General features: G+C 42.9%; 1 protein-coding gene across 4 annotated transcripts in view; it reads right to left on the bottom strand.

Moving 5' to 3' along the window:
- TMEM161B (transmembrane protein 161B) overlaps positions 1-10,402 on the bottom strand; it is a 75,465-nt gene extending 65,063 nt beyond the window's left edge. For 2 of the 4 annotated variants that reach the window (XM_050944817.1, XM_050944816.1), the window contains exon 1: positions 7,881-10,402. In XM_050944817.1, coding sequence (XP_050800774.1) covers positions 7,881-7,942 — 62 coding nt within the window. In that variant the 5' untranslated portion in view covers positions 7,943-10,402. Of the gene's footprint in view, positions 1-7,324; positions 7,606-7,880 lie in introns of those variants that run through there. The other 2 variants (XM_050944815.1, XM_050944814.1) reach the window with 2 other exon arrangements.
- Between the last annotated feature and the right edge of the window lie 3,500 nt (positions 10,403-13,902).

Genomic DNA, 13,902 nt, shown 5'->3' on the forward strand with positions numbered 1-13,902 from the left:
CCTGCGACTCTTTTTAGATGAGATTATAAATTTGGTTGATAAAGGTAATAGTATTGATATAATATACCTAGCTTTCTGTAAGGTGTTTGACTTGGTACCATGCAACATTTGATTAAAAACAAAATATAAAATTAACATGGCAAACACTAAACAGAATAAAAACTGGCTGATTCTTTACAATGATATTTTGAGATTTAACAATCATCATCAAGCGGGTGTGTTTTCAATGGGGTCCCACAAGGATTGGTTCTTGGCCCTATGCTATTTAACATTTTTATCAATGACCTTGAAGAAAACATCATCTTCACTGATAAAGTCTACAGATGACACCAAAATTGGGGGAGTGGTAAACAATGAAGCGTGGACTGGTCACTGATTCAGAGCCATCTGTATTGCTTAGTCAACTGGGCACAAGCAAACAATACGCATTTTAGTAGGACTAAATGGAAATACACATGTAAGAACAAAAGATGGGGGACTCTATCTTGGAAAGCAGTGACTGAAAAATATTTGGTTGTCATGGTGGATAATTAGATGAACATGAGCTCCCAGTGTGATGCTGTGGCCAAATGAGCTAACACGATCCTGGGATACATGAACAAGGGAAGCCACAGTGGAACAGAGAGGCTATTTTACCTCTATATGTGGCATTGGTGCAACCACTGCTTGAGTAGTGTGTCCAGTTCTGGTGGCCACAATTAAAGAAAGACGTTCATAATTGCAAATGATTTAGAGAAGAGCCATGAGCATCATTAAAAAGGGTTAGAAAACATGCCTTACAGTGATAAGCTAAATAGATTGAGCTCTTTTAGTCTAACAAAGAGAAGATTAAGGGGTGACAATTACAGCCTATAAGTATCTACATGGGGAACAAATATTTAATAATGGATTCTTCATTCTATCAGAGCAAGCTATACTACAATCCACAGGCTGAGAACTGAAACTAGACAAATTCAGGCTGGAAATAGGGTACATACTTTTTACAGTGAGGGTAATTAGCCACTGGAACATTTTATCAAGGGTTATGGTGGAATCTCCATCACTAAATTTTTAAAACAAGGTTGGATGTTTTTAAATGATATGCTCCAGGAGTTATTTTGGGGAAGTTCTTTGGCCTGTATTATACAGGAAGTCAGATTCTGGCCTTGGAATCTATGAAAAACTTTTCTTTGCGAACCAGGGTGGATTTGATTTAAATCAAACTGATTTAAATCACTAGTCAGGAAGACTCTATTGAATCGGTTTTCTACATAAAAGTGCATTCTTATTGGTTGTTATAACCTTAATACATATTCTTCCAACTCAGAGATAGATGCAGGTTTCCCTTTTAGAAGGTACACACTATACATTTTTAAACATTATTTTGAAAACTTTTCAGATTAGTTTTACAGCTATATCAAAAATGAACAATTGTTTGGTTATTTCATTTACTAAAAGGTAACTGAAGCAGCTATTTATGAAGTCATTAGGAGGTAAGCCATCTCCAATTCAACAGGTTAATCATTAATATTTGGAGGATTTTCTTACTATGCTGGAGGAGACCACCACTGGACATTTAAATTGTTTTATTTAACTAAAACAACAACGTTATATAATCTGGATTTTTTTCTTCAACAGCAAATATATAATATTTTAACAAAACAAGGATATGTCCCTTGCTTCTTACATTTATCTCCAAACATCTTCTCCTAGTCCAGATCTATTCCGCCCCAAACAATCTTCCATTCACTGAACTTTTTAAAACTTTGCACTTTTAGAGAGAGAAAAGGGACTGACTCTGTGTACGCAAATTTGCAGAGGGACAATAGACTTGAGGTCTGTTATTTCTCACCTCTATATATTATTTTATTTAAAAACATTTTTGCTGTTAACAAGCATGTTACCTCTGGAGAACAAATCCACAGTCTGAGAACTGCAAAATTAAGCATCTCTGATGGTATCTTCTAGACTGAGTACTGAGTCCCACTGGGTAAATAGAAAGATTAATCTATACAGAAGCCTCTGGAACCCCATACGATTGGGTTTCTAATCCATGAACTGTTGGAACTCATCTACAAAAACTTTTCTTAAACATTATATGCACATATTTTTAAATCGTTGATTTTTATCCACTCTGTTAAGAACCCCATGCCCATTCCACCAAGCCACCATTTTTTGCCAGACACACACTCCATTGATGACCATGAGCTCCTCTGAGTATCTGGGAGATGGAGATCAGTTTAATATTCAACCCCAAGGCCTGGCTTACATGAGAAAATTAAGTCGACTTAACTACATCATTCAAGGATATGAAAAATCCATACCCTTGAGCAAAGTAGTTAAGCCGACCTAACCTCCAGGGTAGACAGCACAGGGTCAATGGAAGAATTCTTCCCTTCATCTAGCCACTGCTTCCCAGTGAGGTGGATTACCTATGCCAATGTAAGAACTCTTTCTGTTAGTGAAGGTAGTGTCTACAGTGAAGCATACAGCAGTGCAGCTGTGGCGCTGTAGCATTTTATTATGTGCAGACATGCCCCAAGTTTATCATACAAATGGCAAGCAATCCTCCCCCGGCCACCAAGAGAGGTTATTGTTCTGGACTTTTGTATCAGACCCTGAATGCTTTTATATTCTCCTAGACTCGCAGGTGATTCTTAATTTACTAAAAAGAACAGGAGTACTTGTGGCACCTTAGAGACGAACAAATTTATTTCAGCATAAGCTTTCGTGGGCTACAACTCACTTCTTCGGATGCATAGAATGGAACACACAGACAGGAGATATTTGTACATACAGAGAACATGAAAAGGTGAAAGTATGCATACCAACTGTAAGAAGCCAATCAATTGAGATGAGCTATTGTCAGCAGGAGAAAAAAAAACCATTAAAGTGATAACTGAGATGACCCATGGAAGGTGTAGTTTTTCCACAATTCTATTTATAAATAGGCTGTCTATTATAAGAAATAAAGTTTTGCTCTAGATGTAATTCAAGGCCATGTGAGCATACAGACAACCTGACTATTTGGTGAAATAAACGCTCTCTTGCAAAAGCGGATGCTGGCAATTAAGTGGACTCTGTGGTTACCCTCTGGCCAGAGCTGAAGTACTTTCTATTATACAAGTGGCATCATCACTGAAGCGACTACCCAGTGAGCACTGGAAGGACCCTCTAACACTAACACATAGTACAATGCATTATGGAATCACCTGCCACAGAGAGAACTTGCCTAGAAAGCCGAACCCATCTACAATGGAAAGAAACCATATTAAGTTTTGACATTTAGTAATTAAATCTAAAGTGCCCACTCACTCATGCTAAATGAAAGGAAAAGGCCATCCCTAGTGAATATGTGGATGGGGATGGTTGAAGCTATCAATTTCCAAAGTATTTAAAGCTTTCACTTTATTAAAAAGGTAAATTTCTAGTCTTCGTGATTACAAAGATCTCTTTCAAAACATGAATGGGGCACTATCTTCCCACTTCTGTGGGCAAATCTCTAGTACCTCTGCTATACAACTCTCAACACTCAGACTATGCCTACGCTAGGACTTTTGCACAGTCTGTTAAGCACAAGTAGAGGCATTATTAGATAGTCCGGCTCTACACCAGTGCTTTCCATTGTTGCAGCTGCATTGATACTAGACTAGACAAACTATGCAAAGAGTTCTTGGGTGACACACCCTAGAAAAGTAAAGCTAGCAAAAAAACTGTTTCGCTGATGCTATTCAGAGCCCTAAGAGCAAAAGTGAAACTGTCAAGCATCAAATAAATTTAACTCTCCTTCTAGACATTCAAACTGGGAAGTACAACCCAAAAAACAGAGGAAAAAGGTATCATAGGGTGAGAAACCCCTCAGGCAGGTGGCTTTGAGGTGCGGGGAAAGTGAGAGAAAGTTGCTCCTCCTCCATTCCAGCAGCTGGGACAGGAAGTGGCTCCCAATCTCCCAAATTACTCAGACATTGACCATCTTGGATGATGATATGAAACACTAAGTTTTCAAGCAGAGTCCAAGGACAGCATCCTCTGATCTTTGCAGTTGCGAGGTGTGAAAAATGGGACATACTGGGCTTTTCACTACACTGGACATCACAGCCAGACCTCCATCCCCTGCATCTTTCATAGTGACCTCTGGCTTTAGTGTTCTGTTTAACAGACATCTGGTAAAAGTTTTTCAGCTCCTAGATTGGGTAACAACCACATGGCCAGGGTTATAAAACCAACAAATTCTTCTTGCCCGCGTGGACAAAAAATACAACTATATTGGATTCCCTACCAAGTTTCCTTAACATGACTATGGCTATGTCTTTGTTCATTTTTACATTGATAACTAACTCATTTTTGATGAATTTGAACAAAAGATGACAATGATAATGGCACAATGTGTGTTGACCGCACCATATGTTTTAATAGCTAGCAGCACTACAGTAAAACTTACGCTCAAGTTCTACGATCTAGGATTTGTTGTACTGGATAACATATCTAGAGGACGCATTTAATTCTTACATCAAAAAGGCAGCCACCACTTTCAACCAACTTATCAAGCATATGTGGGATAAAAGAAAGTCAGCACTGAGCATCAAGATATGGGTGTACCAGACATTCATTTTGTGCACACTGTGGAGAGACTCGGACCACCTACATCAGAGGTAAGAAAAAGCTAGACACCTTCCACACCCGCTGTCTTTGCTGTATTCTAAATGTCATGTGGGAAACCAAAGTTCTAACACTGAAGTATTTAAGAAAGCAAAATTACCAAGTCTCAAACACAGACAACTCCTTGGCTTGATAATCTGCACTCGGTGGACATGATGGACACATTCCAAAGGGCTCCAGTATGGAGAACTTGCAGATGCTCCAACGCCATTGGGACAACCTCGGTTCAGAGTCAAGGATGGCTGCAAGAGAAACTTGAATACCTTCAGTGTCAACACTGCAAGCCAGGAAGACTACTCTTGGGGAAATTCTGCGCTACTGTAGCGCAGCAGAAAAATGCACCTCTCTGCAGATTTTCTTTGCGTTCTTGCAGAAAATGGTTTCTATGGGGAAGCAAAGAGAAGCTGCACCAGTACTCAACTCACCGCTTCTCGGCAGCTCAGACATATCTGTTCGGGCAGCTGGGGGAAAGGTAAAAATCACTACGGTAAGGAGTCTGGGGATGCCCCAGCCACCCGGGGACATTAGTCCCAGCTGGGGGAAGCAAGGGGAGGATGCAGAGGGAAGAGGAGGACAGAGACCGAGTGCCCCCTTCCCTGCACAGAGCAGCCGGGAATCACACCATTTTCAATTATTTTGGTAACGTACTTCAAAATACTTTTCAGTAAATCACCGAAAATGGTGTGATTATATTGTTACAGTGTGTGTGTTATTTTGACAATTAAAATATGCAGAATTTTACAGAATTTTAGAATATTGTGCACAGAATTTCTCATTTTTTGGTGCAGAATTACCAGATAAGCAACAGGCTACAACAGAGGACTATACTGCACCAGAAAGTCATATACGCTGAAGAGATAGCTGACAGAGAAGAAAATGGAGAGATGAGAAATGTAGCAGGCTTCAAACACTAGTAGCATATCAGCTTCTTCTTCTGACCCCAAGTTATGCCTACATTATCTGTGGCAAACTGCTATCACTTCAGAATTGGACTTTTTAAGTGTTTGCAATGCTTACACCATTGTCTTTTAAGATGGACGGTTGCCATTCCATCACACAGCTAACTCAGTGTAAAATCTTAGGGGAGACAAAATTATAGTTTTTACCTAGTCAAAGTCAACTCTACACATTCCCATCTGAGGTTGATCCTGCCTACCTATACCAAGGTAAAAGTACAGAGTGAAATAGCTAACATTCATTATCTCATTGTAAACACACACTTTCAACAAGGAAGGCATAGCCCATAGCCTTACATTAGGGGCCTGTCTTCACCAGACTTTTGACTGACAATTAACTCAGGGTACTTAACATTTGTGAAGGCTTGCATGGACATATCTCCCAACTGTGAACCAAGTGATCCAGTCACTCAAGGCACAAAAGTATAGTTTAAACATACCCTAAGGGTCTCTATACAACTGAAAACACTATGTGTGGGGGAGAGAGGGGCGGGATTAAGTTTACCTTGAAATACTAAACTGCAATACCCTACAACAATGATACTCAACCAGTGACTAACTCATGATCCAAAAAGAGAGCTGCAGCTAAGAGAGACAAATGGGCTATGAAAAATTTTCAAATTATATCAGATTTTTGAGCTGCTAAAACTATAATGTTGAATATGCATAAAATTGATTATAAAAATTGTTACTCCTCTCTTGGCAATATCAAGATCTCTGCTACCAACCTTGATTCAAAGATCTGAATTCTCAAAGCAAGTATTCCAAAATTATTTCAGAAGTCTCATGTTCAGTAAGTTAACAAACCCACAGGTTTTTAAAAGCTATTTCTTGTGACCCATAGAATAATGAAAATAGTAGTAATAAAGTAATGATATTTTTCCGCACATCATTTACCAGATTACTCTACAGCAGGGGTTCTCAATATTTTTCTTTCTGAGCCCCCTCCACCTCCCAATATGCTATAAAAACTCCACAGCCCTCCTGTACCGTAACAACCACTTTTCTGCATATAAAAGCCAGGGCCTGCATTAGGGGGAGCCAGCTGGGCAACTGCATGAGGCCCCACAAAACTAAGCTGTTAAGGCTTTGGCTTCAGCCATGGGTGGCGGGGCTCAGGTCAGCATGGCTTCAACATTCTGCCCTAGACACTGATGGGTCTAATGCCAGCCCTGCTTGGCAGACCCCCTGAAATCTGCTTGCAGCCCCACAGGAGGCCCTGGACACCTGGTTGAGAACTACTGCTTTACAGCTTGCAACTATTTAATAGAAATCCTTATGTCTGGGCTCTGTAAGCGGAACCGTTTAAGTCTGCTTACATATCATTGTTTTTTTCTTGAATCTTTACAATTAATAAAAAAATCAGTTTCTGTATAAAAAATGTTTTAGATTCCTCTCTCCAAACAAATATCAAAATACTTACTGTATTCATTTTCAGTCCTGGTCTTTAAATGAGAAGTTGCACTTGTGTAACTTAATTGATTTTAAATACCACTAGTTACACAGGTGCAAACAGGTAGCATATTCCTTATTTACAGTTTAAGTTTACTTATAGGAACGCACTAACAGAACTAGATCAATTCTGAATCAATTTAGGTTGTTTTCAAGCCCCCATGCCTATCCATTCTTTTACTTGACCACACCTGCTATTACTTTTAAGTCTAAGAAACAAAACCTAATGTGTATTACATTGAAGTTGAATAAACTTGGGCACTCCATTAGTTACTCACAGTGGATGAAGAAAAGCCAGCGAGATCATAGGCCAGCTCCCAGAAATTCATTAGCATGTTGGGGTAAATCCTGGCCAACAAGAGTTAACTTGATGCTCCCCCCACGCCGAAGAGTTGCAGGCACAGATGTCGAGACCACGTCCGGGTAAAACCCTCAAACCCCAGAAGGAAATGCGCAACGGCAGTGAAGAAAATCACTTCTCCCTTGGCTCGGAGGCGGAATACTGAGCTACGTACCTACCATTTCTGCCCCACGCTCGGGAACTAGGCTGAGGGGGACCCTGCCAAACCCAAAGGGAAACACAGACCGAGGAGCCTCTCACTCCCACCCTTCCCACTGACAGGCTGCGGGACCCGCAACGGACACAAGCCTCCTTCCCCGCGTACGCCACGAGCCCACCCGCACAAAACACTGCGGCCCACAGGAGTCACTAGCCGAACCCCCGGGCCGGGCACCGCGGCGCCCGCTACCCCATTGCGCTACCCGAACGGAGCCCCCATGTCCCATGCACGCCCAGCGGGGCCTGACCTCCCCAGTGCCCTCTCCGCCGCTCACCATGTTGCTGCCGCCTCCTGCTGCCACTCCAGCCGCCCGGCCTCTCCCCGCTCCCAGCACATAAATCCGCGCGTGCCCCGCACAGGCAGCTGCCGAAAGGGGGGGGGTCGGCGCGCGGTAAGCGAGGAACCTCGGCAGACACCGGCCCCGCACCGGCTTCTGCCCGGCTCACACCTCACAAAGGTCACGGCAGGACCCCACCTCCCAAGGACCTTTAGAGCGGCTAAGACAATTGCCTGCACAAACTGGAGCCCGCACTGCAGCCCGCACCAGATCTACTGACTCTCTCGCCTCGCCGGGCGGCTAACAACGCGCAGGCAGGCAGGACAGCCGCCTGCCCAGGGTAACAACAGTATCTCTGCCAGCTTCTTTCCGACAGGCGCGACCGGGGCAGCCTACACCGCAGAATGCTCAGGGCGGCAGCGGCAGGACCCCATTCACGTGACACGGAAGGTCACCACCAGAGACCTTTTGTCTCATGCCGCGAGGGACAAAATGATCTAGGGCGCCCACCTGAGTTCCCAACCCCTTCTACGCCGCTACCCTCCCACCCCTGGCCGGCGGGCCCTGCGAGGGACGGGCTGGGGAGTGAGCGCAGGTGGCTAAGAGGGGCCGGCGGCCCTGGGAGGCCGGATCGGGAGAGGAGGTGTAGGGGGCTGGGCCTGGGCCGCCTGCTCGGATCGTTCTCCGGGGGGAGGGTCGTGACCGAGACAGGGGCTGCTGAGCCTGACGCACTGCGCTCGCTGGTACAAACAAACCGCGACTCGGAGAACGGGGGAGGGGTGGGGGCAGAAAGGTGCCTCGTGCGCTTGCGCCGCCGTGACTCCTGCCGGCCTTTCCCTTGAGCAAGCGCGCTAAGAGCGGCAGACATCTTGTGAGCGCCGCTGAACCCGGAAGTGGCGTGGATGGTGTTGGATGAGAGAAGCGCTTGCGCGGCCCCTCTGAGGCGGGCTTCGGGCCCGCTGCGGCGGGGACCTGCAACTGCGGGACCCAGCGGCTCCTCCCTGCCTCTCGCCGGCTCTTGCGGCTGCAGCCCTCCGCTTGTGGCAGCCTGTGAGCCCTGCTCGGGGAGGGGGAAGGAGGCAGCTGCAGGTTGTGCCCAGGGAGCCGGGAACGCCGCTACAACACCCCTGGGGCGCCGCCTTGTGTTTACGTCACGCGTGTGGCCGCCCTCCCAACCAACCGGTCTGCTCTCCACGCCAGCCCCAGAGGGACGCGCTGGCCTAACCACGCCACATTCCCCTTGCACCTCTGTAGCGATCTGCTCTGGCATGGGAACGTGCTAATCTGGGGTGATCCAGCATCATGCCCATCACCACAGCACCTGCTAATTCTGGCCCTCAGCACGATCGCCTTCACAGCTGCTAGGGTCACGTTCATCGTCTCCCTGGCATGTACCCACTTCTATTTGTGGCCCCCAAGAATCCATGCCCCTCGTCTTGAAGTCCATCTACTCACCACAAGCGCCCACTCCTGTGAGGATGTGTGATCTCCTTCTCAGCCACCCTGTATTAGGACAATCCTCTTGGTGGTCATTGCAGGTGATGCTTCAGAACAGGGAGTTTTTACACCTGTTGACTGGAAAGAGTGGTTTTGGGAGCAGAATATTTTGTGATGGTTGGAAATTGTAGTTAGTATAATATCTTTCCTCAACAGAACTATGAGAGCTTTAGCCTCTCACACTCATCCAGCCTGGAAGCAGGCCTATCTCACACACAAGAGAACATGCACCATCTGCCATTCAGTCTGGAAGCAGTTGTATAGTGCACATGAGAGAATGAACTCACCAACCACCTTTCAGTCTGGAAACAACCCTACTACCCAGACATAAGAGTGCATGAGATGCCTACTACTAGACCCCCTCCCACACACACAAGCAAATGTGCCTACCACCACCTGATCTGGAAATGTCACCTTGACACACATACAAGGCAGCTCTCTCCTTGGCCTGGAAGTAGCCCCTTCCACATATTCCCAATACAAAGTGTTAATGGCCACCACCCTCTTGTCTGGAAATAGCTGCACCAAGATGGCATTCAAGTTCACCACCAGCACCACCCAGCCTGAAAGCTTCCCACACATACCTGAGAAAGAGAACATGTGCCTATTGTATTGTATCCTGGAGTTGCCTTGTCCCACCCCTACACACACAAGAGACTACATGCACTCTGCTATCTGCCCTGGAGGCAGCCTACATGCACCAACCTCACTTCTATCTTAAACCAGCCCCAGAAGACAGCATGGGTTCACTTTGTTCTTGTTCACTCAGCTTAGCCCACCAGATCGATGTGTGCTCCCTTTGCTTCTGTGCTGTCCCAACAGAACATGCCTTCACACCAACACCTGGCTCCAAGAAACCCTTCCCAGGAGAGCACACCCATTTTGACAAACTGTAATTGAAATAAGGGGGAAATAATTACCTCTAATCCTGCTTCTTTGATTCCATGACATGGGATTCCCACTCTTGAAGCTGAGAATCAAGAATGTGAATTCTGCATGAATGGTGTCTTTAAAGAAAACATCTTCTGTTTATGTACATCTGTCTGTATAAAGACTAACGTAAATTGCTTGGAGAGAATCCCAAAAGTGGGGAACAACAGCAAGATATTTCAAAAACTCAAATTCTCGCATATATCAGAAAATGTAGTGACATTCTGGCAATCATCATCGAGACTCAAACAGACATTCTCAATTTTTTTTTTAAAACACACACCAACCAAAAAAACCCAAACTCAACATTATGAAAAGATTTCATTGGAACGTCATTCAGATGGTTCTGGCATATTTAAATTATATGTTAGTAACTTTTAGATAACAAATTTGTTAAAAGTTACTTAAATTATGTATTGCAACAGACTTAAAATGGTAAAACCACTGACAGTTTTATAGGTTGTGACATTTTAAAATAATTTAACTCAAAGCATTAATCAAAAAAGGGAGGAGGAAAAAGACCTCAAATTACCAAAATACAAAAGGTATGCACTAACTGAAAAGATACAAATCTCATTCACAATATAAAAAGCATTAAATTGAAAAGCAACAAATTTGAAACTGCTAAAGTATTTTTTAACAAAATGCATAATTAATCTATGGAACTCTCTGCCACAAGATCTCGCTGGTAAGAGCTTATGATGATTTAAGAAAGGAGTAGGCATTGATAATGAGACCATCCATAGTTAATTAGACAAAATTAAAAATGTCTTAGAGGTTGGTTTATACTCTAAAACATGAGGATTTATATTCCTTCTAAAATATTTGTATTTCAATTAATGGTGATTAAAGGATGTAGAACAACAGGCAACACACAGACACACAATTTGACTATAGTCAATGTAAGCGCCACATGGAAGTTGTCTTTAAGAGGGACTTAAATATGGACTGAATAGGGACTTTGCAAGTGAGCTCAGGAAGATTGTACCATGGAGTATTAAATTACATTGGAAAAAGCACCTGTGTTCTGTCTATACTAGTGTTTTCTCTAGAACCTGTAGAGTTGTCTCACTGGGAAATTGTCAGAATCATGGTAGGGTAGACAAGCCCTAAGTGCCTAGGATTAGGAAATAACATCCTTTAAGGTCACTTATCTTTCACTTTTTTCTGAAACATCTGGTATCAGTCATTACTGGAAACTAGATACCAAATTACATAAATCACACCTGATCCTGTATGGGAATTTCTATGTTCCTATTATCCATTTCAAACAATAACGAGTCCTTAGTTTTGCGGAGTATGACTACATATCACAAAAAATCCTAAGGTTTTCTGTGGTGGCTCAGATCCATTCTTACTTCTCAGCCTCTTCTTTCACTTCCGTCAGTTCTGTTTCTTCCATAGGGTTAAACTTATTCCTCTAGGTCTTCTTTTCTGGTCTACACAGGAAAAAACAAACCTTGAATAATATGTCTAGGACACAACTGTATTCCAGTGGGACTGTTCCAATCTAGAACTAGGCCTCAAAGGAACCTTATCATGTACTATGATCCAATTTGGCCTAGCAAGCCTATGACATAACAAAACCATGACATAACATGGTGTGACATTATCTGATTAAAATATGACCATATAGATCATTATTGCAACCACTGTTATATATTTGCAGCAAATTTTGTATAAAGGTTGTCAAATGCGGTGTCTATGAAAAAGTTATGATTTGCTGGTGGTGATTATGCTATCTGTATGCATGTATCATTTTTGTATTTTTAATAGTAAATATTGACTCTATAGCCAGATTTCAAATGTTGGCTGCTGGGGTAGCTAGCCAGCACATATTGGAGGGACTATTCAAATTAAGTGATTCATCAAGAAACACTTGGTTGATGACAGACCATCTGAGATGCCCATCTACACTAAGTGGACTGTCCTGTAAACATGCTGTCTGGAGTGTAGGTAATGGCTTCCTGCAATGACCAGGGCTGGCTCTAAGCACCAGCATTCCAAGCTTGGGATGGCCCTTTTTTCAAGGGGCGGCATTCCGGCTCATTGGGGACAGCACTTTTCAAGTGCAGCACTCTATGCCCCCCCCCCCCGCTTTTTTTCGCTTGGGGCAGCAAAAAACCTGGAGCCACCCCTGAATAAACCTTTAGATTTTAGATACTAAAAGATTGGCATCAGCGTGATTTTTGAGTAAGATCAAAGTAATATATTGACCTGGATGTGTGGCTGGTCCTTTGGGATCAGAAGAACCTTTTATTTGATGAGACTGGTTGTAAAGAACCACTCATCTCTGAATCCAGTGTTTTTGGTGGTGATATAAGAACTGGAATGCCTGAGGAAACTGCCTTTATGTTTTCTTGATAGCCAGTAAAAAGAGTTTTAATTTTGTGGCTGGTTTGGTATATCTTATAAAAGAATAACCACCAGTTTTCAGTTGTGTTTGACCTGTTTCTCAGCAGTTCATCCTGAATATGGCATCCTCAGTTGTGACCCACTAAGGCACGGTTACACATGGTTAGCACATAACTATTTTGTAACTGGGTATTCTGATATGTTTGCTGTGTAGATAGGGTATCAATGGTACAGAAAGGAAGGAAACTGCTTCTAGTAAGAAGAATGTTGTTGCACCAGTTAGCTGCCATGGAAGACAAAATCTCAGCAATATTACAATATTCTTTCTAGAAGCAGTTGGCAGATTTTGGCACGTTCCACTCCACTTTCTAGCTGACAAATTTTATAACCTTATTTGGAAGATCCTGTTTATATTGTCTCCCAACATCAAAATGTCCCAGAAATTTTCAAATGGAAAATTCTAATGAAAATTTGTATGGATAATAGCTTGAGAAATCCAAAGAAGACCACAATATAAGGTTAATATACAGCAGTTGAAGCCATTGGAGTAGTGATAGAGAAATATGCATTCTATGACAAACCCATCTATGCTGCTTAGAGCACTTGATTGACAAAGGATATGAGGCAGATCCAGAAAAAGTCAAGGCTATAGTTAAAATGCCACCACTAAAAATAATGTAGTTCCTTGGTATGATAAAATGTTGGGGGAAAATTGCAGGATGACATATTGGAAAGAATCTGAGAGATCCCAAGTCTTTCAAAATGCTGGGTGTGAGCCTGGATGTTGATGTAGTAGTCTAGCCTAGGATAAGACCTATCACAGAATATGAGATCATGCAAGTCTTGCAGAATACACAGAAGGACAACTTAAGACCCTCTCATCATGCCCAGAGCTATGTTCATTATGCCTGTGAAAAGATAGTACTAGATTTGTGTGAAGAAAAAGGTACATCTCTCTCTAGCAAGGATTTCTACAAATTTAGAAAAATGATGACTAAGTCTTGCGGGACCTGCACAGTCAAAGACATTTTTAAAAGATATCTTTTCTTGTTTGGGCATTATAGAATAAATAATTACTGAAATACACCACAGTTTCTCATCTCTGACTCCCAAGTTTTTGCACTTCACATACATCAATTCCAATCTATCGATAGTACCGATTTAGCCCCTATTATCATAGTATCTGTCCATCTCACAGTCTTTAATGTATTTATCATCACAACACCCATCTAAGGTA

Source organism: Gopherus flavomarginatus, chromosome 3 (genome assembly GCF_025201925.1).
Source record: "Gopherus flavomarginatus isolate rGopFla2 chromosome 3, rGopFla2.mat.asm, whole genome shotgun sequence".
In the NCBI taxonomy this organism is placed as follows: domain Eukaryota; kingdom Metazoa; phylum Chordata; order Testudines; family Testudinidae; genus Gopherus; species Gopherus flavomarginatus.